At 53.5% G+C, this 23,260-nt stretch overlaps 4 protein-coding genes and 2 non-coding genes across 6 annotated transcripts; 3 read left to right on the top strand and 3 right to left on the bottom strand.

The window, feature by feature from the left end:
• Window positions 1–1,769: 1,769 nt before the first annotated feature.
• tzn-1 (zinc-regulated transporter 1) lies at window positions 1,770–4,263 on the top strand. Its single transcript, XM_957762.3, has 2 exons — window positions 1,770–2,327; window positions 2,621–4,263. The coding sequence occupies exon 2, from the start codon at window positions 2,635–2,637 to the stop codon at window positions 3,889–3,891; it is 1,257 nt and encodes a 418-aa protein (XP_962855.1). The 5' UTR covers window positions 1,770–2,327; window positions 2,621–2,634; the 3' UTR covers window positions 3,892–4,263.
• A 323-nt stretch (window positions 4,264–4,586) lies between these two features.
• On the bottom strand, window positions 4,587–4,658 carry NCU15137. Its single transcript has one exon. It is a non-coding gene; the product is annotated as a tRNA-Arg (tRNA).
• Window positions 4,659–5,744: 1,086 nt separating this feature from the next.
• On the top strand, window positions 5,745–6,554 carry NCU14087. The gene is made up of 3 exons (XR_897875.1): window positions 5,745–5,839; window positions 5,958–6,021; window positions 6,182–6,554. It is a non-coding gene; the product is annotated as a ncrg169 (non-coding RNA).
• A 171-nt stretch (window positions 6,555–6,725) lies between these two features.
• Window positions 6,726–9,296, bottom strand: NCU07620 (MFS pantothenate transporter). The gene has a single exon (XM_957761.3). It carries the CDS (start codon window positions 8,602–8,604, stop codon window positions 6,742–6,744), a length of 1,863 nt encoding a protein of 620 aa, XP_962854.3. The 5' UTR covers window positions 8,605–9,296; the 3' UTR covers window positions 6,726–6,741.
• An 841-nt stretch (window positions 9,297–10,137) lies between these two features.
• On the bottom strand, window positions 10,138–12,477 carry NCU07619 (FAD binding domain-containing protein; the record flags this gene model as incomplete). The annotated part of the gene is made up of 2 exons (XM_957760.2): window positions 12,081–12,477; window positions 10,138–12,029 (listed from the first exon to the last, which is right to left on the bottom strand). Exons 1-2 carry the CDS (start codon window positions 12,190–12,192, stop codon window positions 10,138–10,140), a joined length of 2,004 nt encoding a protein of 667 aa, XP_962853.1. The 5' UTR covers window positions 12,193–12,477.
• A 4,008-nt stretch (window positions 12,478–16,485) lies between these two features.
• NCU07618 (hypothetical protein) lies at window positions 16,486–22,517 on the top strand. The gene is made up of 2 exons (XM_957759.2): window positions 16,486–16,764; window positions 16,829–22,517. Exons 1-2 carry the CDS (start codon window positions 16,661–16,663, stop codon window positions 22,125–22,127), a joined length of 5,403 nt encoding a protein of 1,800 aa, XP_962852.1. The 5' UTR covers window positions 16,486–16,660; the 3' UTR covers window positions 22,128–22,517.
• The last annotated feature ends 743 nt before the right edge of the window (window positions 22,518–23,260 follow it).

Genomic DNA, 23,260 nt, shown 5'->3' with positions numbered 1-23,260 from the left:
GATATGCCGTATGCTGCATATAATGCGATCTGAAGAGAAGCGAGGTAATGCCGGAAATAACAACGGTTGTTCACCAAGATGAGACTATCTGATTCCAGTCTCCCAGGTGCAGGTACAGTAACCCAGGGGAGGTTTTCCTCCACCGTAGTAATTGGAGCTATCTCGTCACCGTGTTACTTGCCGGTTCCCAGCCGTAAAAGGATTTAACGTCCGTTGTTGTGTCCCCGTCACCTCACCCACCGAGGCTCGGTAAGTGCGCTGAGACGGTGACACATCTTGTGTGAAACTTTTTAGTCGCAAGCCATCACTAGCAAAGCTGCTGTTCTGTGTACCCAAGGTTATAATTCGCATACTCGGAAAGTTAGCGCGAAGGGTGGAAGTTCAGTTGTTTATGAGGTACAAAGAGGATGATGTTTTGGATGTCGACGGCCGAGAAGCACAACTTGGGAGTCGTCCGTCCAAAGTCGACCAAGACATTTCAGGGCTAGACCCTGATGTCTCAGATCGCATTCGCAGGGTGCCCTGACTTGTTAGTAATCAGGACCCTGTTGTCTCCAATTGGTGGTTTTCCCGCGGCAAACGCCCCCCCCCCCCCCCCCTTCCACCATGACTGACGTCGAGCGGTTGAGTCTATCCAACAGCAGCACAGCAGACATATAGGACAAAGATTCGAGATTGAAAAGTCTCCAGATAAGGAATAGATTCGGAAAACGGTCCTACAATGGTTGCGCAGCGCGAGTACCATCTGGACGCCTTCTCTTCCACTTCGTTGTTTGTCCCTCGTCCCACAAGTTCACAACTTCCAAACAAAACCCCGCGCCAGACAAGATGGACATGGGAAGCAGAGAAAGAGTTCCCCGCATCATTTACCATACTAGAACCAGTGGAGACACCATCGCCATCACCACTGCACGGCAACAAAGCTTGACGGAAAGCTTAGTTGATCATGGCCAAAATCCACCTGAACTGCAGTGCGATCCCAATCTTTCCTAGCGGCCACTGCAGTGATTTGAGTTGGCAGATGGTCCAGCGATTGGAAGGCAACCGCCACACAGGCCATGGGGTGCGTCATGCTTACGGCGCACAGACCACAATTGAGAACCTCTACGGCCAGCATCCCGCTTGTGGGCCCCCGGTCCATTCAAAAATTGCGTGACAACTGAATCTGCGCGGGAAAAAGGAGCCTTTTTTACAACAAAAGGGCACAAATGGCAACGTCGCAATGAAATATGGCCCGACTGTTGGGTCCTCAGTCCAGTCCATTGCGATATATACCACTTTTGATGATCTTCTCTCTCATGGAATACTTCAATTGTTTTGTGGCCGATTGAACAAGAGGTTACTTCGTACTCGGCACTCGCGGCTCAATATGTTTGATGGACGGACCATAGCCGACGATCCACTTTACGTCAAGTCCCCGGGCCATCTCCGAATTTGAACTGTCAACTGAAGTTGAACAACGGCAACGGCCCCGGAGCCGCAAGCCCTACCGACAGCCCGATGGAAGATGGTGGAGAAGGAATAAGATATGATGCCATGCCAGAGAGAGATGCAGCTCATGCGGTCTGTTGGTGCTCCTTCCTTGTCTCCAACAGGAAGCTGGCCAGCCAACAAGGTCCCTCAACGAAGAAGAAGGAAGGAAAGTGGTGGTATCAGCAGCCCCAGTCTGCCCAGCCAGGGCCCATTTGGCCATCAAGGTCCTCAAAAAAAAAACCGGCATGACAACATCCCAGCCGCCGCGTTCCATACAAACAGAAACCGACACGAGCTAGCAACTGAACCTAATAATAATAATACCTTGAGAACCCCGCGGGCCATGGTCTGGAAAATTCTGCTGCCATCATCACCTCACTCCAGCTCCATCTTCCGATTGTCGGTCTCGGTCGCAGATATTTATCTTCAATTGCTTCCCTTTGCTGGTAAATACCTACTCAGTTCTGGTTGCCATCGCCGTTACCGTCACTTTATCTCATTTTTGTGTGATCGGTCCACAATACACAGCATCACAGTCTAACGCAGGCGGCTGATTGCAGTTTTGGACGACAAGACGCCTTTTCTGGAATCCGGATTTCCAAAATAACTGATTCCAACCTGCGGACCTGCTGCGTATAAAATTCCACACACCCTTTTTTATTCTTTTTCTGGAAGCAATCTCAACTACTTCCTTTTCCCCGCCAACAACAGCTGGTCTGCGAGCTTTCAAGTTGCCAGCAACAAGTGGAAGCTCCAGCGCGACGACGATCCAAGCGAAGCCAGACTCTACCTCTATACTAGTCTCTAACTACCTAGTCTACTTGCTCCACAACAACAAGTGCCACGTCGCTCAGGTACGTCGCTCATCCATCGCCCACCCCCCCTCCCTCCTTCCGACCTCGCGCGTCGGACACAAAGTTTCCCCACATCGGCCCCTCCCGTTGTGCAGTTAGCTCGATGCTCTGCGTTACCTCGCTTGTTGTGGTATCGTCTCCTCAACCCATCATCACTTTCTTTCAACATTCTCTCCTTCTTCTTCTTCTTCTTCTCCTCCTCCTCCTTCTACTCTCTCACCTAAAACCTCATCATCATCTCTCTCTCTCTCTCTCTCTCTCTCCTCGTCAACGCCATCTGACGAGTATCATAGCGTTATCAACAAACATGTCTTCTGCTGAGCCTTTCAACCCTCACAGTGTTGACCTGGACACTGTGGACCCCAAGGACGTGGTCTGCTACCTCAACTCGTCTCCAAACGACTACAATGGTCGTATCGGTCTCCGTATCTCGGCCTTGTTCGTCATCATGGCCACCTCGTCACTCACCACCCTTTTCCCGGTCTTGGCTACGCGCATTCCCCGTCTGCGTATCCCGCGCTATGTTTACCTCTTCGCCCGTTACTTCGGCGCCGGTGTCATCATTGCTACCGCTTTCATCCACCTCCTCGATCCCGCCTACGAGGAGATCGGCCCCGCCTCTTGTGTTGGTATGAGCAAGGGCTGGGACTCTTACTCCTGGCCTCCTGCCATTGCCATGACGGCCGTTATGCTCATCTTTTTGCTGGACTTTGGCGTTGAATGGTATGTCGAGCAAAACTACGAGTGCGACCAGGCCGACGTGAGCGTCGAAAAGGTCATCACCACCTGCCCTGGCCACTCTACCGACGGCGCAAATTCCTCCGACGAGGGCCACAGCTCCGAGTCTCACGACGACTGCCACAACAGCCCTCACAAGCCGTCCACCACCGGCCACGACGCTCATCACGGTCACCAGTTCCTCCACTCCGGCGACCAGGATGCCCCGACCCCCATTGCTCTCCCGACTGCTGCTTTGCCCACCACCGACTCTCATGGCCACGACACTAGTAAGGACACCATCGACATCGAGTCGCACGCCTTCCTCACCGGCGAGTCCCCTGCTTCCGAGCGCATCTTTCGCGAGCAGATCGCAGCTTTCCTCATTCTTGAGTTCGGCGTCCTTTTTCACTCGGTCATCATCGGCCTCAACCTCGGCGTCGTCGGCGAGGAGTTTTCCACCCTCTACCCCGTCGTCGTCTTCCACCAGGCCTTTGAGGGTCTAGGTATCGGCGCCCGTCTGTCCTCGATCCCGTTTCCAAAGCGCCTCAGCTGGATGCCCTGGGCTCTGTGCGTCGCCTATGGCTTGACCACTCCGATCGCTCTCGCTATTGGTCTGGGAGTGGCGACCACGTATGAGAGCGCTGGCTTCACTGCGTCGATCATCTCGGGTGTGTTGGATTCCATCTCGGCTGGTATCCTCCTGTACACCGGCCTCGTGGAGCTCCTCGCCAGGGACTTCCTCTTCAACCCTGAGCGCACTCGCGATAAGACCCGCATTCTCTTCATGCTGGCTTGTCTATTCGCTGGCTGTATCCTCATGGCGTTGCTTGGCAAGTGGGCTTGAGCCACTAGGCCACTACACCAAGGGGCTCACCGCAATCGGGAGCAGATGTTGTCATGACTGATGATTGTTTTCGAGCAAGCGAGTTGTTTCTTGTTCAAGGGATCTGTGGTTGGCTTGGTTGCATGGATGGATACCCCCTCGGCATTTGCATTTAGTTTGGGTTTTCTTTTTTTTCCTTTGTTTATTTGCTGGCAAGTTCGGCGTTACGGGTCAATGCATGATGGAAGGAAAATGGGAAGGAATGGGCTACCTCATGAATGAAGGAACAGGGATGGAAAATGGGACACAGTACATAAGTCATAGTGGTAATCCCTTCGGGCGACAATCAGGCCGTCCTGTGAAGGTTGATAGTTAAGGGTAGCTTAATTGCACAAGTAATACCCAGCTTGCTCTTGCCACTGCGCCTCGTGCATTTGATGCCAGGCTGTTATAGATGGTCGGTTGAAGGAGGGATCGTAAAGAAAGTCAGGGTCCTCGCGTGCAATTGATTGCTTCATGATGTCGAGGCAAGATATGAGTTTGGCAGCGTATACTAGCAAACGGGGCCCGTGTCTCTTCAAACATCCCCTCAAGTGCATGTGCAAAGAAAATAGGTAGAAAAGGGGAAAAAGGCCAGCCACTTGACATCTATAGCCGACGATGCCAAGGATCCTGGGGGCCGTGTGCCAAAAAGAGAAAAATCTCCAAAAAAAAATCGATCCACCCAGGGGTCGAACCTGGAACCTCCTGATTCGTAGTCAGACGCTCTGCCATTAAGCCAGCGGACCTTGGTTGGTTGATGACTAGGAGCTCAAAACACGTACCTATGAGGGGAGAAAAGCCGTACTACCGTAAACTGCCGTTACTGCGATGCAGGCTCGGAGGCTCAGTACTAGTACATGAATGCCTTTCTAATCGAGAAGTTTCTCAACCCGCATATTCACCCTCTGTTACCCCTCGATTGTTTTCATCTGTAGTCCAGATAATACCATCAGTAGGTACCCGCCATCTCACTCCCGGTGGTCGAGCTAGATGCAGGCAGTTACCTCCTCTCCCCTCCTGTTTGTCGTTGCCCGCCCCTACCTACCTCTACTACTAAGCAAAGAAGAGATGAACTACCGCTTTTTAGACTCGACTCGGTGAGTCGTCGTTTGCCGCCCTTATCCATTCGACGCCCTCCCTTTCATCTTTCACCAGGGCACTCTCCGATGTACAGCAGGGCAGTTATATTATCGGACAGAGTTGATGCAGACGGCAGAAGGAAGGTACTTTACCTTTATCGACCTCGGCTGACTGATTTCGTGCATCACTTCAAACCCACAAAACACGAATACCGAGGGCTATTTATAAGATCGATAATAGCATGGAATCTACGGACATTCATCCGATTTGGCGCTGAACTGGGCTCGACTGATCTCCGCGTCGTGGATTGGCATTGAAGGAACTCTATCGAAGCTCTTTACTCGTCTGTTTGTTTATCACTTTCTTCGTCCTTACAAGGAACGGGGTTCTCCTCGGTGAGTCGGTGACAAAAAAACCAGGTCTACCCGATGGTTGACGATAGCGCAAAGCCCGCGGAACCCTCACCTCTCTGCTCCACTCATTTCACCCCATCCCAACAGTCAACCCAAACGAGGAAGGAAGCCACGCCCCCGACCGCCTTAATTTCAATCACCGATTATTCGTCGCAATTTGCTCCTTCCAAGGCAGCAACAGCTTGCAGACTGTGCAAAAGTCAGATGAATAGGTAGTAGTGTAAGCTGCCTGAAGTTCCTGGGCTGCGCTACTGCTCCTAGAGGAGGTTATAAGAGCCACCCTTCCCCCCTGCTCTCGATAACTTTTCCCCTCTTTTCTTCTGCATCGACTTGCATTCGAGCTTTCGCGTCTTCAAGATTTTCTATCACTGCATCAAGATCAAGAACCCCGGATCTACCTAGAGAAAGAAAAAAACATTCAAGATGTCTCCCTGGTAAGTACTACTCCTCCTTCCACCTTCTCCTTTCCATCTTGAACGATCGCTCCCGCTCCTCGTCTCACGTTACCTCGCTTGTCGCAACAGACAGTCAACACTTCTCGTTCCTCAATAGCTCGTGTACCTCTTGCAGCGGCTGCTCTGGCAACTGCTCCGGCTGCGGATGCAGCTCATGCTCTGTAAGTTATTTTTTTTTTCTTTTGCTTCGGGTTCTCCCTACCACTCTTCTGTCGCTCCCCGGTTCCTCCAAGACTGCTTCGCACATCCTGGAGCTGCTGCGTTTCTTGGGGCTTCTGGTTCGTTGATTAACAGAAACTAACCACTGGATTTTACCGGCAGCACTAGACGCTCTGGTGCGGCAAGCATGTCTAGAGGTAGTTTGGCATGTCTTGCTTAGCACACTTCCCTGCTTCATCTTGTCGTATTCCGATTTCCACCATGGCACGATCGACCGTATACGGCAACATCAAGAAGGATGAATGGATGGGACGTGTTACTGGAGGATATTGACGACGTGGGTGAATATGCGATCGGCTTGGGAATGGAGACACCAGATAATGGCGGGAGAGAAAAGACGCCAACACGGTTCATTAACTGTTGATCGAGACCTGCCTTGCCTTCGATGATCGGTTATGACTTGTCATCCGGCAGATGGGGCCTCGAAGCAGGGACCAGTTTATACCACACAATTGAACATCACCACTCACTCATTCTTGCTTTGACTTTGGCTTTTGTATCAGTTCCATTGAGAGGTGATATTTGCTCATCGACGAATCTATATACGGGTATTTAGGTACAATCGTAAAGAAACAAAGCGATATGTACCGAGGACCTCGCAAGAAACCTTGAATGTCCTCCGGGTGACCATATGTAGGTAGGTAACCACATTAGTTGTATCATTACACATTAACCCCCTTTCCCTTCTCGTCCCTCGCCAACGGCCCATCCGCAGAATCTCCCCCTTGCATCCTCCTCGCCCCTTCCCTCTCTTTCACCTCCTCCCGCTCCCTCCTCCTCCTCCTCCTCCTCGACCTCCTCTCCATATACGACAGGAACCCCGTCCAAACCGCCAGCCCAACACTCGTCCCAATCATAGCCCACATCCCCCTCTCAAACCACGGCGCCATGTCCGCCCCATAAAACACTATGCTCCACCACGCATTCACAGCGTTATTCCCCATATTCATCCCCGCCAGCACCACCCCTCTGAACACGGCCTCCTTTCCATCCCTCGTCATCGCGTCGTTCGCCCATGCGAAAAAGGTCGCTTGGCAGGCGTAGACCGATCCAGACAGGTAGTACATGCCCATCACCACGGCCGTCGCTTTGTTTCCAGCTGGATCTACTCCAAAGTGTCCATGTTCTGCGGCAAGAATCAAAGAAGGGGTAAGGACCCCGATGATGCCGATGAAGTAGCCTACTATTGACCGATGATTGGGGTAGAGGTCGGTGATGAAGGCGAAGAAGAGGGTGGAGAGGATCCCGACGGCTGGGACGCCTGTTGGGTAGGTGTTTAACTGCGACACAGTGTATCGCGGGGCTGTGGGAGCTGGATTGTTGGGAACTGAAGGGGAAGAAGAGGGGGAAGGGGAGGAAGAATTGGACGGGTGGGATTTCAAGTAGAGAGATAAGAGGGCGTTGGAGGAAAAGGACTCGGTTTCGCCGGCGAGGATCCAGAGGAAGATGAAGGAGGGGCAGTGATAGGAGGAAAAAAGGGAGCGGAGGAAGGGGAGGGAAAAAGGGTGGGTTTTTGTGAGAGAGGATTCGGTTTTTGCCGCGGCGTGTGCTGTTGTTTCTTGGGGATTGTTGGATGTGGATGTGGATGTGGTGGAGGAGGGGTGGGTTGTTAGATGGTGATCTGTAGCAGAAGAAGGTGATGGCTTTGGTTCTGGTTCGGGACGTGGTTGGATGTCGGGTTTCGAGACAGATGTTTCAGCCTCGACAACAAGCGTATCCCCCGACGACGACCTGCCCATCTCCGCTGGCTCACCCTGCCTCTTCTTCTCCATCCTGCGTATCGCCAACTCCCGTTCCTGCACACTCAAGTACGGCGCCCTCGTCGTCTTGGGCGTATCGGGAAACAGACAAAACCCATATATCGCCACAGGCAACGTGATGATCCCATCAATAACGAACAACCACCGCCACCCACTCAACCCCCTCAGGCCATCCATACTCCCATGAATCCCACTCTGCACAAACCCACCAATCATCGTCCCTGCCAGTCCACTCGCAGTAAACACCCCGGATCGCTTCCCCAGCTCTTGCTCCGTGTACCAGCTTCCGAGGATATAATGCGTGCCGACAAAGGTCGTGGACTCGGCAATCCCCTGGAAAAAGCGAATGGCCATTATGTCGCCGGGGTGTCGAGCGGCGGCAGTGACCATGGTCAGACCGGCCCAGAGGACCATCATCCCGGGAAAAAAGATGCGCGGGGCAATGTAGTGGAGAGATAAGTTGGAGGGGATTTGGCCGAGGACGTAGCCGATGGTGAAGCACGTGTTGATTTGGTTGAGTTGGTTGCCACGAAAGGAAAGGGATTCTTTCATGCCCGAGACGTAGGCGTTGGAGAGGGCGGTGCGGTCGAGGTAGTTGAGGAAGTAGGAGAGGCAGCAGAAGGTGAGGATGAAGAAGTCGATTTTGAGGAGGAGGCGGCGCTCGAGGGGGTTGGAGGTGGTGCCGGGACGGAAGTAGGAGCGGAGGCGGGTGGTGAATCCCGTGGATCCGGGGGCGGGAGGCCCGGTTGGAGGTGGTTTGGCCATTCCTCCGGTCGGGGGTGGGTAGGTGATTAGGTGAGTTGGTGTGAGTGGAAGGACTTGAGGTATTTCTACCTAGGTATGCCGGTAAATGAGCTGATGGCTTTGACGGCGGTGTTCGTCCGGTTGATGTTGTGATGCTATCAGACGAAGGGTATTGTCGTCGTGATGGAGATGCCAATGTGAGATATATCAGACGGAAAAGGGACGTCGGACGTCGTCTGGACCCTGCAGGTGTGATTCAAACCGTGCCTCTGCCCGTCAAGCGTCAAGCGTCAAGCGTCAAGCGTCGACCTATGCTGTTGGGGCGGCGTCGGACTGCGTACAGCCAAATGTCCAATGATGAAATGATCGACGAGAGGGCGTCGTCCGTGATCCTCCGAATCAATCCAATTCCATCAATCAGTGGTCGGCATACACTCACGACAAATCGGAATGTGAACGACTTTTTTGCGTAACCTCGTCGAGGTGAGACAAAGAATAGCTTAAATGCTGAGCTTAGGTCATTCGCGACGGTCGACTTTCATGTTGTGGTACTGCATAGGTTTGGATCGTGGTCGGTAGAGGTATGATGCCGATGCTACCTACCTTAGGTATGTATTTAAATGTCGATGTCGCTCACCCCCGCCGCTATATGTATGTACCTCTAGGTTTTCTTTTCTTATTTTTCCATTTGGAGGATGTTGTTCGCTTAAAAAAGAAAGAAATGTTAGATGAGGTATAATAGGTAGAGAAGATAGGTAACCAAAAGAAAAAAAAAACATACCTAAACAATAATTGGTGGGCATCCAGTCTTCTCTTGTTAGGTAGTCACACACTCACTCACTCACGTTCGACAAAGTGACGTCGGGACGGGAGAAGCACGGTCGCGATTTGGTCGGCCGGCCTTTTCCCCTTTCAGAGTTTTTGCGCCAAGCGCCGGGCGGTAAAAGCCGAGGCTACCTACCATAGCCCGAGGTACCTTATCTACACTGCACTACAACTAACTACTTACTTGGACAGTGTGCCTCAACAAGTCGCGGGGTTCGTTGTAGTAAGGCGACGGAGATTAGGTAGGTGGCTACATTCAGCCCCCCTCCTACGAGATGCTTTGACATTTTGGTATTTTCGTCTATATATGTGATGCTAGATTCCGGCTTGTACCATCATTTGGATTTTTTGTTGCAAGAAAGAACTCATATCATTAGGTAGGTTACCTTTATGAAATGACTGATGACCTATCGCAAAGAACATCAATGACTCGTAGTGTAAATTGTTAGTGTCAATGCCACCAATGGCCCGGCATCAAGAACCCCGCTATTATCTAAATCCACCACCCTGTAGCGGGGGGACCCTACACTACCCCACTACATACGGCCCGGGGACGGGAGCAGAAGGAATCACCTTCCCCACAGCTCACTGAACAGGAACCGACACCTCGCTTGCCAGATGTTATTAACGGAAATGCCATCAGAAATACCTTTAATTCTTTCACCAATATGCAAACATGACAGCTTATTCCCATCAGTCATCATGACCCCCCAGGCCATCTACCTAGTTTCACAAAGCAGCCTTCTTACACAACTTGCCCGTCTGCAGCGTCAACCACTTCTTCTGGCCCTGCACCTCCCACTCCTCCGACCCAACCGCCGTCGGCGCCCAAAGCAGTCCCGTGGGATCAACCGCCTTTTTAATCTGGCTCAACCTCTCATAATTGCTTCCGAAATACGCCTCCCCAAATTCCGGCTCCATCACATCTCCCTCATTCAAATACCCCCCAGGCCCATAACCCCGAAGTCTACCCATCCAATCCTCGGTAATCTTCCTGTTGATGGCCTCCACACCTGCCGCATTGAGGCTGGCATTCCAAGAAGTGCCAAAAATACCGTACCACACCGTATCGCGCCAGTGCGAGTTGGCAGCCGAATCGGGAGTCCCAGCGGGCGCTTTAGCCTGCATGTTATACTGAACAAGAGCCGACCCGTCCTCAACGACAGACCGCACGGCCTTCATCATGCCCGTGAGCGTCTCCTCGTCTTCCCAGTTCTTGGCCGGGAAGAGGCGCGAGGCGGTGCGGACCGAGGTAGTACTCACCGCCTCGGGAGGATAGCTGGCGGTCCAAGCATCGTAGTAGTCATCGTACTCGAAGAACTTGGGGGATCCGACGAAGCCCGCGGTGAATCCGATCTTGGTCCACTCGTCGAGTAAAGGTTGGACGAGCGTCTTCAAGTCTGCTAGCTTCATCCCGGGTGCCCAGAAGGGATTCATCAGGAAGGTGAACCCGTCAGTCACAGGGGACGGGAAGACCATCGAGTACCCATGCGTGCCGGCCTTGGCGTACTCTGGAAAGCGGCGCCAGTAGGCGTACATGCCCTCCCAAAAGACGTCGTTGGAAAGAGCAGAGTTGTTGCCGGACATGACGGTGAAGGTCATGCCCGAGACGTTGGTCTTGGGCCACACTTTGACGGTCATACCGGTTACCACGCCAAAGGTGGCACCGCCGCCGCCGCGGAGGGCCCAAAAGAGGTCGGGGTGGTGGGTTTCGTCGGCGGTGACGAAGCGGCCGTTGGGCAGGACGACATCGATGGAGAGGACTTGGTCAGACCCAAGCCCGGCGATGGAGGTCATGGGGGAGTGACCACCGCCGGCGGTGAAACCTCCTGCAACCCCGACGGTATGACAGTCGCCGCCGATGGCAGTAACGCCGTGCTTATCTGCAGCCTCGTAAAGCTCCTTAACCTCGATACCGGCGCCAATCGTAAAGGCGGGGCCGGAGTAGGAAGGAGTCTTGATGGACTTGATGTACTCCAGCTTCTTGAGGTTGTGCGTCCAGATTGACAGGGCACCGTAACCAGTGCTCTTGCCGAGGAAATCATGGCCAGTGTTCTTGACAACCAATCTCAAGTTCAAGTTTCTAGCAAAGTTGATAGCGAGCTGGATTTGGGCGACATTGACGGCCTTGACGGCATAAACGGGGAATCCGCCGAGCGTGCAGGTGGACGAGTTGCCGTTCTGGGGCATGCAAGTCTCGCCCTGGAACATGGGGAACATGATGGACGTGGGATCGCCGGTGTGCAGGTCGGACGAGGTCCAGTTGGCCATGATGGTCTGGCATTTGGCGGAGTTGTAGACGCCCGAATTGGGGTAGCAGACGGCACCAATAGGGACGGTCTCGATAAGAGCGCCGCCGGTCAAGAGGTCAAAGACCTTCCAGGTGGAACGGTTGGGCCAGAGAAGGTCACCCGGTGCGGTCTTGCAGCCGGAGCCGGCAAGAAGAGTGCGCTTCTGAACCTCGGTGGTGCCATCTTCCTCGGGGAAAGCAAAGAGGGTGATGTTGGAGAGGTTGTGGTCGCTAAGGTTGGCGATGACATCGTCGGTCAAGACAAAGGCCTCGGGAGCGTTTGAGTCGGCGATGAGTTTGCCGGCAGGGGCAACGGTCTTTTCGTTGGCCTCTGTTTTGTGTTAGTGGTAGTCACTAGAAGGCAGAGACGTGGAAGACGCACCCAAAACAACACCATCCTCAGTCTGGATAGTCTGGCCAGCAACAAGCTGGGAGAAAGGCAAGGCGGCGGCAGCTGCCAGAAGCAGGGCCCGGCGGAGCGAAGGGACAGCCATGTTGGAGATGACTGATCTGAAAAAGACACGGGAACTACTAATCAGCCTGGGAGATTATCGCCATAAGTACTTTTCCCCCGCCTCCTTCCTTTGCCGTTTCGCTCTTGACATCCCGAGGCCGTGGTGCTCGCCGGCTCTCGATGAATTAACCATATCCACTCTGCTCTAGCGTCGCATTCCATGCCGCTTTTGGTGGTGATACGGCATGATGGCAGTGGAACCTCATTCCCAGAGGTTGAATACATCCCGCATCACTTGTGTCGACGAGGGTAACATTTTGCGGCTGCTTGGTTCAAGTCTCGGGATCCGGCCGCGCCGAGTATATGGCACTCGACTATACCCTCCAAAGCAGGTGTTGAGGCAATATGCCGCCGTCGAGTGGTTCTTTTCCGAGTAGCGAGAGCGAAAGAGTGCGAGTGTGTGTTATCGTGGCATGGGTCGTGCCGCGTCGAAGGAGGCAAGTGTGGTTGTACGGGCCGGGAAGTTATTGCCGAGTGGAACTGTCGAAAGAGGTTTGACTTTTCGAGACACCGACGGATGCCGAAAGCAAAATTCCATGATGTCTGTTCGTATCCTCGGCTCGCTGCTTCTGGCAGGGGTCGTGCGGCTGGGGAAAGATTCTCTGGGGGTTCTGGAGAGGTTCCCGAGAGGCTCTGGATCCACTGACACGCAGCCGAATGTAACGGTGTTGCAGTCGCCCCAGTCCAAGTCTTTCCCAGACTGTGGCGATCATGTTCTTTCATTCCTCCTTTTCCTCCTTCCAACATGCATATCTTGGGCACTAACGATGCAGGTACTTTCGACTCGAGGGGGCTGTCAACGAATCGCATCATGCGAACAATGGACCCGCCGGTCTTTTCTCAACCGACAGAGGCCACGAGGAATCCGGCATCTGCAACCATTTCTGGCGTCGTCTTGCATTCGCTTCCACTGGTTGTCCCTTGTCTGCTTCTCGCCTGTTGGCCGAAATCTGTTCGGCTCGCCAAGTTTAATCCTTTCATATATATCGATGGATCCATACGACGGAACGAGGAGCTGGATCAGGAACCGGATGTCAAGTCCGTCCACCTTAGCCAAGCTATAGCTCGGATGCCATTATTTAGAGTGGGCGACAACTCCATTGGCAGTTTCTGAACTGATTGTTAGGTGACGTCGGGAGAACGGCAACATGGAATTTCCCATCTACCGTACTCCACACTTGGGATATGCATACCTACTTACTTTCTAGAATCAGTAGTTTTAAATCTGCCCGGCTTCGCACTGTAATCTCGTTAACAGGGAAATGCAACGAACGAAGAAATGCCGTTTGGGTCTAGCCACGTACACTGTTAACATCCTGTCATACGGATATGGACCGCGCTGCTTGTCTGAATTGACAACCTTGGTGCGTTTCCTTGTACGGTCCCTTGCTCAAGTCACCCTCGGGTTGGGTTGAACGGGCTTAAGTTCTCTCCAGGAACCTCGGTCCTTTCCTCGGCGGGCAGGGGCCTCGACCTTCTCCGGAAGGGTTACCAGCAATGGCGCATTCGACCATCAAGCCCCTTGGCATGGAGGAGCGGGAATTGTTGGGTCGGGAAGGGGAGGGAAGGAATGCTACCAATCAATTCACATATCTACATGGGGGAGAGAAGATGGTTGTGGGTGGGAGAAGGAAGTCGGCATATACAACTTGCTTTGCTTCGTCCAGGATCCCGGCTGCCGGTTCCCAGGATTGGCCGAACTGATCTTGGACGGCTCGGCTGACAAGAAGCGAGTCAAGACACCTGGACGATGGGAACGTCACATCATATCACTTCTTATCAAGCTCTGTGAGCAGAAATGTTGAGGTTGAGGGAGGCGGGGTGGCTTCGTTGAGAGTTGCGATTTTCGATGACGGTTGTTGTACCAAGTTCGGGCCTTCGCCAAGTCCAAAACACCAAGCGGGGCGAGCAAGATGGAACTGCGGGTGGTGGGATGCAGGTGCTACTGTGGCCGTACCTGCGCATTGCAGTCAGTGGGTGATGGTTCGAAAGGCGGCCCGCTCCGAAGGCAGGTACGACCTGAAAGGAAATGGGTCGGCGTCTCGCAACTTCCACCACGAGGAAGGAACCAACTTATGGATACTCAAGAAATGACCGAGTTTAACAGAAATGGCCCTTATATGCGAATGACTCAGCCGGTTGCTGTTCGAGTCACAAGTGATGCCGGTGTTGTTCGAGGCTAATCCACTCGTCCAGGTCCTCAGTTCGGTTCCTGGGTCGGGTTTTTCTCTTTTGGCGTATCCTAAGAAAAGACTATTTTCTTCTCGTACCAGGATGGAGGGGGGGAAGTGCCTTCTGAGCTTCGTGAAGAAATGACAGTCTTTTTGTCATTTGGCAGGAGGCAGTATGGAGAGGATATGCCGTGGATGTGCCGAGTGTCGTTCCTTCCTCCTCTTCTTCTCTGTGTTGCGAGCGGGGTGTATCACTGCACCAATTTTGCATGCGGACCAGGAGGGACCAAGGTAGGTACTTGGGTTGGGTCCGACTGCACAGGCCACTCGGACGCTTCCAGGTTGACTTCGCATTGGAGAGGGAGAAGAATCAGATATGATGTCCCAGAACACCAAATACACCCAACTACGCCCGAGGGCACATCACACGCAAAGAAAGAAAAAAAAAAGAGGAAAAAAAAGCCGATGACAATAAACGACCCACGCCCACGGCTCATCCGACCGACTACCACGATAAACACCCCCGATACCGAGTTGACGAGTTCTTTTCCATTGGTAGCAGCCCATCGAGTCCGATCAAGTTGATCAAGGAATCAGCTCCACGGTTCAAACTCTCCTCGAAAACCCTCCAAACATCACCCACCTCATCCTGTCCGAATTTCCTTCACGAAAAAAAACACCAAAAAAGAAGGAAACTGCGACGGCGCACATTCTTCGTCTTACCTCTGTTGGCGGACACTTCTGATGCGATCCCCAGGAGGGATTACAGATGTTGAAGAGTGCGACACCAAGAAACACCCCGAACGCTAGCAGACACTCGAAAGCGGAAGCCATCGCAGTGCTCCCAAGACACCATGAACGAGAGACCACCAACCAGATAAGCATGACCACGAGGAGCCAACTTACAGGCATGCATTCCTTTCCTCGACAGCCGTTGGTTTCAACAAGGTCTCGACCGCAAAGACCTCAATGAGCATTTACCGAACCCATATCGTGTCATGTCCACAAAAACAACATCGAAACATCTCTTCAAACAGGGATGAAGACCGTATTGACAAGATCGCTGGCGACGGGAGATCTCTGACCCTTGTCGGGATCGACCGTTGCACTGTCCGATGACGATGGCTGACAAAATGAGGAGAAATCCCTCCTCATGGGCGAGCTATGGATCCCTCCAAATCATGTGTTTGCGGTATTTGCAGATCAGAGATAACCAAACTCTGGTTTGTTTACACGCTATCGAGAGTTCACTGGTTCCGCATAGGGCGCTTCCGAGACCCTGATTCCCACGAGTATCTTGATCATGCTTTGCGAAACTCCAAAGTGGAAGATAACGTGCAGAGCAGGGACAAGCACCCGAACCGAACGCTCAATATGCACCTTGGATGGATCTCCGTGGACCCCATGTGAGAGACAATCCAACAAAAATAGGCCCGTCGGCTTTCTCACCTGACATCACAACGCCAAACATTGTTGAGATCATGAGCAGCAAGCGATTAAGAGCATGCATTAGCCCGGCTGCTGGTAGACGACAATGCTGACGATCACGGGCTGGCGCGGGGAAACACTGCACGTAGTCTCCGTACTCGCCGTAGTCTACTGCACGCCAATGAAGCTGCGTCGTGCGGCATTGGGCGTCGGCACGGTCTGATTGGTGGATGCGGCACCCTGCTTGTTGACGTTGTGTTGGCACCCCGCAGTCGAATCATCCCACTTGGGGCTGACTGGCCGCCCAGGTCGGAGGGGATATCGAGGCATCACGGCATTCCGACGCCTTGTTTGGCTTGGATCCCGGTCTGGGTAGGGCGTCAACCGACCAAAACGCGCGACGACGCAAGCGCGGCATTGTTGGGTATCGACGCAGTGCGTCCCGTCCATATCGGAGCTGTCAGGGATGGCATGCCATGTTTCCGAAGAACCGATCCCGTGGGTTGACTGGTTATCATTTGGTGTGATTCGGACTGGAGACAGCGCAGTGCATGCGGCTGGCCATCAACTTCGGCGCAAACATCGAGGAAGATGACTGGAAAAGAGTATCATGTAGAGGAGTGGTCGATAAAACTCGAGACGAGCCTCGCTCCCCATCTCCTCGCTTTCCGTCTGGCTTTCTTTTCTTCTTCAGCCCCCACCTCCAGCATCACCAAGGCCTGTTCCCTTTTTGCTGGGTACCAAACCCTACTGCATCTTTTTTTCTTCATCTTGAGGAGCTAGTCCTCTTCTGCCACTTTGCTGGCCAACACTTTTACCGGAAATCAGATACCCCGTTTCCCCATCAGCATGGCGAGCACAGTTCGCCCTCGGGGTCACCAGCAAGACCTGAAGGCTTCTGGAAAGTTTTCGAACAGCATGACGCAGGACAGTCAGGATGGCTTTGAGATTTCGTATGTTTTGCTCCTTTCCAGTCCATCAAGACCATAGTATCATGCTAACTCCCATGCCAACCAGACCCTTCACAACCTCTCTTGTAGCCCTCCAGTTCTCAACGGGCGCTCCTCTCCTTGTTCACCGCGCCTTTCTTGAACAACACTCCCTCCTTGCTCTTCTCTGCATCACCAACTCCGTCGCCTCCCCTATTACCTCCCCCGCTTTGAGTCCTTCCCAAGGTCCTAGATCGCTTTCCAGGACTGCCTCCTACTTCTCCTCTCAGCAACTCAACCCTGCATCCAATCCTCTATCTCTCGGTGCCTCGGGATACGTCATCAACTTTGCCGACATTTCCCCCCAAGCCGGCCATGTCCTGGTCCAATATTTGTACTCACCAGACAAATATCACACCCTCCGGTATACTGGATGGCCGGTGATCCCGGAACGCCTACTGACTGTGAGCCGCTTTCGGACGGCAGTAGAGGTATATGGAGCAGCGAAAAAGTATGAACTCCGCGGGTTGGAGCAATTAACCAAAAAGGAGATGCTCGAGTTGGGAGGCCGATTGGATGCTTTTACTGTTATTGGGGTTTTGGAACAACAACCGACTGACAGCGAGGATAAATGGCTGGACGAATTCGTCAAGGGCTGGGCGAGAAAGGCATTTCAAGACCCTGGAAGGGTGTTGAGGGCTCAGGAGGAGGATGAAACACAGGGACAACAGGAAACGCCACAGGGGATGGCTTTGGCTAGGAAGTTCATGAGGGGCTTGTTGGAGGTTTATGAAGAGATGAACTCCACCAAGAAACGCGAGACCAACGAGCCAGCAGACGACTTTGCGACAGCAGCAACAACACAAGTCGAAAGTCTCGGCTTCGAAGAACCCCTTCCCCAGCCAGCCGAAGTCGAAATCACAAAGGAGACATTCTCCATTGCCTCCGAGACAAAGCACGTCGACTTCAACGACAACTCTACTGCCCCTGCCACTGCTACTCCCGTCCAGCAACACGAGCACACCATCTACCGACCAGTCACCCCTCCTCCTCGACCTGAGTCTCCCCGACACGAGTTCCACGAGCAAGACCAAGTCAAGGAGCTCGAAGCGGACCAGTGGGTGTCCCCTGCCACTTCTCCTTCGTTGGAAGCCGCGCTTGGGTTGCAGCCAGCTGAATACAATGAACTGCCTACCGACGGAGCTGCAGAACTCTCTCCCAAATTCTCTCCCGATTTCTCCATTGAGCGGGATTCGCACCACGAGCCGGACAGGGAATCGATACTGGAGCCGGAGCCGGAGGTAGAAGAGCCAGCCATGATTCCACTGGATGCGGTTGTTGATGATGATATTTCGGAAGACAAGGCGGAGGGAAAACAAGAGCACGAGCAGCCACATGTTGAGCACATCGAGCACAGCGAGCCGGAGATCGCACAGAAGCAGGAAACAGAACACAACGAGTTGGAGTCGCAGCTTGAGCATAACGAACCTGAGATCAAGGAGCCCGAGGTAGAAACGAAAGAGGAGGAAGCATTCAGCACACCCATGGAGACCTTGCGAACACCCATGGAGGGCCTCGTCTACACCTCCGCGCAAAAGGAGCTCGAACGTCCAGTCACTCCCCAACCACGGGAGAGCGTGCAGACACCCCCAGAAGGCCTTCGTACCCCCCAGAACGGTCTCAACTCTGAGTCCTTCGCCGAAGATTCCCCTGCCTCCGTAACCGCCAGCCCCAGCAGCCCCAGCAAGAGCCGCAAGAAGAACCTCAAAAGGAAGGCCAAGTTGGCCGAAGCCAAGAAGCGAGCATCGGCAACTCTCTCGCCCGTCATGTCCGTCGCCTCTTCGGACGCAAACCCCTCCGAGATCCCCGCCCGAGACATTGCGTCACCCGAGCCTCTCTCGCTTGAGGCATCCAAGGACAAACCTGCAAAAGGTATTTGGAACTGGACACCGTCTTATGATGAAGGCAAGGAATGGAACAAGCCATTGACATTTTCCACTTCAGAGGGAAATAAGGGGCAATCGGGTAGTACGGGAGTTCTGGCGGCACCTGTTGAGATCATTTCCGGAGGAGTTGATTTGCCTGAGGCTGCGATAAAGAACACTGCGTTTGAAGACGAGCTTACACGAGAGTCTGATCAGGCACATCAGGGGCCTCACGATTCTGAGACACCAAAGTCTCAGATGGCAGCGTTCGACCAGGCTAAGCGAGTGCTCAAGAGCATGAAGGAGCGACCGCAGACTCCCGTTCAATCAGTGAGTGAGGGACACACACCAGGGGAGCAGACTCCCATCGATGAGCTTACCACCAGCCCCAAGTCCCCCAAGAAGAAGCGCAAGGCAAAGAAGAAGACTGCCAATCCCGCTGAAGAGTCCACAGCTCCAGTCCAGCCAGAGTCTACAACTCAGGCGGCGGAAACGCCAACCGAAACACCCCAGGAAACACCCCAAGAAACGACATCCCAGGCAGTTCTCTCACGCCCAGGTCCCGCAAAGCCAACGAAGAAGACGAACAGAGACCGCAAAGACTCCAAACTCTCCCCCGAGCCTACCGAAATCCTCCCACCCCCGACTTCCAGCCCTTCCAGCCCGGATATCCGCTCCTCTCTGCAATCACCACCACAATCCCCGCCACAACCGGCTTACAAGATCTTTTGGCCCTGGGGTTCCAGCAAGCAGGCAAACCAGCCCAAGGACGAGCCGTTGAGCTTGGATCAGGCACTCGCTCCTGCCCCGAAGTCCGAGCAGAAGAAGCCTGAGCCTGAAACGAACCCGGGGCCATTGGCGCTTGAGGGCCAATCGGATGCGCCCACGGAGCCCGCCAGCTCGCCCAAGAAAAAGAAGACCACCAAGAGGAAGAAGAGCAGCTCAAAGATTACTAGTGGTGGAGGTATTCCTGTCGTGGAACCAGAGCCTGAAACCCAACCGCAACCGCGGGAAAGTGAGGCTGCACCAGAGACTGCCGCTGCCCAAGCGCGGCCCGAAGTTACACAGCAGGGCGAGCCCAAGGATGACAAGGACAACACCAACACTGAGGAAATGGCCCAAGTCGCCCAACCGGGACGGGATGAGGTGCAACCCGAGGTCCAACCAGTGGTGGAGCACCACGCAGTTCAACCGACGTTCGAGGAACAACAATCTGAGGCCCAACCGGAACCAACCGTGGTCGACCAAGACCAGCTATCCTACGACCTCGTGCCGCCTATTGAGATCCAGACACACATCATCAGCCCTAGTGGCGCCATCATTGACACCCTTCCCACCATTCCAGAGGACATCACCCCCTCAGCTTCGACTATCAACATTCCCAACCCAAGCCTGGCGGACTCCGTAACAGATACCCTTTCCAACTCGGTAGCGTTTACGGCTGTGGAGTATCAGAACTCTACGGCTACGCTACCGCTGCCGGTTGATGTGGGTGCTGTTGGGGGAGTCCATGAGCTCGCTGCTGACCGGCCGATTGAGGCCCATGCCACGACTGTTGGTAAAGCTCCAGGAGCAGATGAGGTTGATTTTGTTGGTGAGGAGCCCGAGACTCCGGGAGGAGGTGCGCCGCTTGTTGATGCCCATGATGTGGTGTCCAAGCCGGTTGAACCTCTCTCCGAGTCCCAGTCCAAGCCATCCAAGATTCCACTTCCCTCTGCCAAGGCAGATGATAAGCCGCCAGGACAACATACTCCCTCTGAAGGTGGTTGGGGATCATGGCTAGGAGTGCGGAAGAACAAGAAGAAGGCTGCGGACAAGGACAAGACCGCCGATAAGGACAAGAGCAAGAAGGACGACACCAAGAAGACCCTGACGTCCAAGGCCAGCAAGGCTAGTATCAAGGGTCTCTCCACAGCGACATCAGGCTCAAGCCCCGAACAGCTCCCTCACGCCACTTCCGCTTCCGCCGTCCAGCCCAACCCCGAGGCAGCCCAGTCCAAGACACAGTTGACCTCTACTGAACCAACCACCGAGTCTCAGTCTTCCGTCGCCGCCGCCGCCACCGCCGCTGAACCGGATCAGCAGATCCAACGAGCTCTCAACTCGGTTAAATCCGATCCCGAACTCCGACCGTCTACTTCCTCGTCGACTACCACCAACGACGCTGCCATTCAAGCTCTGAGCCAGAGTCAGACAAGCACTGGCAAGTCTGGTGGATGGGGATTCCCGCTTGGTAAGAAGAGGAGGAACACGAGTGCTGCTCATGGACCTGCCCCGCCGGTAGTCGCTGCAGCAGCACCTGCTGCGGCTGCAGTACCAAAGGCCATTCCCGAAGCGGTGACGTCGACTGTTGGCGGACCAGAGATTGCGGGAAGTCAGGGAAGCGGTAGTGGTAGTGGAAATTGGAGTGCCACTAGCTGGTTGTTTCCAGGAGCAGGAGGGAAGGATGGAAAGGACGGCAAGGAGGCACATGGTAATGGTGATGGTGCCAGGAAAGGGGGTGATGCTTCTGGGGATGACGATGGAAAAGTAAACGGTGATGGTGAACAGGTTGATGTCAAGGATGTCAGTGAGGAGCAAGACAAACCGGTTGCGGACGATGAAGTCGAGGTGGGAGCTAAGGACGAAGACGGCAAGGACAAAGCGAACCACAGCACCGAAAGCGTCAAGGAAGCCATCACCAACGAAGCTTCCGCCATTGCTTCCGCCGCTGATGAAGCCCTGGACAAGGCGTTGAACGCGGTCAGCTCCGTCACCAGCTCCGTCAAGGACACGGTCAACAACGCCGTTAGCACCGAGAGCGACGCCGTCACCGATCCTTCCACCCTACCCGCCGAACCCGCCGAACCTACCGAGCCCGCCTCTACCGAAGTAGCCTCCGAGCAATCACCCGCGGTTCCTACTGCCGTCACAAACCCCGTCTCAACTTCGGGACCATTTATTACTACCACCCCCAACACGATTCCAGGTGAAGGCGCAGAGCAGTTTTTTCTTGACCAGCGGCCTGATGGTAGTAACACACAAGTACAGACCCCATCCGCGCCTATCGAGAGTCCTGGAGATGGGAGTAATCCCGACGCCCAGATCACCAAAGTTTCCATTCTCCCCGCTATCAGCACGAACCCCTCTCTCGCCGCGTTCGCCGCTGCTTCCGCTGCCGATGGAAATGCAAATGCAAATGGGGCGCAAGGGGAGTCAAAAGGGAAGACGGATGTTTCGGTTGCAACTGTTGCGGAAGTTCAGGGAGAGACTCAGGAACCGTCGCCGGCTGAGACACCGACTGCTGGGAAGGGACTCTGGTCAGGAGGAAAGGGAGATGGAAAGGATGGAGGGAAGGATGGGGCAAAGGGACATGAGGAGCAGGCACCACCAGCAAAGCCAAAGGCCAAGACTCGAAGCGATTCGTGGAGTCTTTGGGGGATGTCGGGGAGGAGCAAGAGGAATAGTGTGAGCAGTTCTTAGGGGGCGGGTCTCGTGGTGGAATGGACTTGATGATGGGGTTGAGGGGAGCAATTCTTTGATCGTGTTTCTTTGGTTTGTTTGATTGAGATTTGGGTCAAGTCAAGAGTTGGATATCGGACATTGCACTCTTCGTTTCTTTTGTCGCATGCGGGCGGCCTTTTGCTTTGGTTTGGTTACTTCTTCCCTTTCTCTCTTTTTCCTGTTCTATTTCTCTAGCGCGCTTCATGCATTTTTTTTTTTTTTTCGGTACTCATCTTCCTTGCTTGCGTTGTCAGATCAAGATGCACACCAGGAGTTACGAGCTATGACATCTCCTTTTTTTCCAGTTCTCTAGCACTTTAGTCCAGGTAGCAGATGGTAGCAACATAAAGTTGAACAAGTTTTCTTGATTCATCGCCGCCCGTTGACAGCTCGGACCTATAAGGGCCTACTAAAAAGTGTTGAATGACTGGTATTTCGATCCACATATGGATAACTTACTCGTTCTCGTTTCACATCCTGTATATATTCTTTACACTTCCACGCTCCTCCCCTCCTTCTTTCACTAACCTTTATCCTTCAATCAATAAGTTCACCACTACACTCGCTTACCCTCGTGATGTCTCGCTTCACTTCAACAAAAAGCTCATCGAAAAGTGACCGAAGGCTCATATCATCAACACTTGAGTCGATTTATTTATAAGAATTTCTGTTCCTCCATTCTCGAACCAAGCGTATAGGGCGGAATATCAGGACCCAACGGCCGGAAAGGGTGTACCAGAGATCTCATGTCAACAGATAACGAAAGTCTTTGCTTCTTTCTAGGTAGGTATGAAGGAGGATACTTACGATGCCATGTCCCCTACCACAATGACCGACATGATTCAAAGCCCGCATAGGTAGCTTAGTGGTAAACCGCATCGCTATCTCTAGGTCATAACCTTCGCGCCGCGTCCTGGATAGAAGTAGGTACCTAGTTGAGTGATGTAATGACATCACAATATCAAAAGGGCTTAATTGCACCTATCTACGGTATCTACCTACCTACCTACCTACCTACCTACCGTACTGGGAATCTGCGCCCTTCGACATTGGATGTTGGGTCCAGGAATGAATGTAAAGATCACATTGTCTCAGACTAAAACTTCCAATGT

This window comes from Neurospora crassa, linkage group IV (genome assembly GCF_000182925.2).
Source record: "Neurospora crassa OR74A linkage group IV, whole genome shotgun sequence".
Classification (NCBI taxonomy): Eukaryota; Fungi; Ascomycota; class Sordariomycetes; order Sordariales; family Sordariaceae; genus Neurospora; species Neurospora crassa.
This window is presented reverse-complemented; position numbering and strand designations above follow the sequence as displayed.

Bases quoted from the DNA above. Each gene is read 5' to 3' on its own strand.
- NCU07618 (XM_957759.2), top strand. From the start codon at position 16,661: ATGGCGAGCACAGTTCGCCCTCGGGGTCACCAGCAAGACCTGAAGGCT. The intron at 16,765-16,828 runs GTATGTTTTGCT...CATGCCAACCAG, and splicing joins CAGGATGGCTTTGAGATTTC to ACCCTTCACAACCTCTCTTG.
- NCU07620 (XM_957761.3), bottom strand. From the start codon at position 8,604: ATGGCCAAACCACCTCCAACCGGGCCTCCCGCCCCCGGATCCACGGGA.
- tzn-1 (XM_957762.3), top strand. From the start codon at position 2,635: ATGTCTTCTGCTGAGCCTTTCAACCCTCACAGTGTTGACCTGGACACT.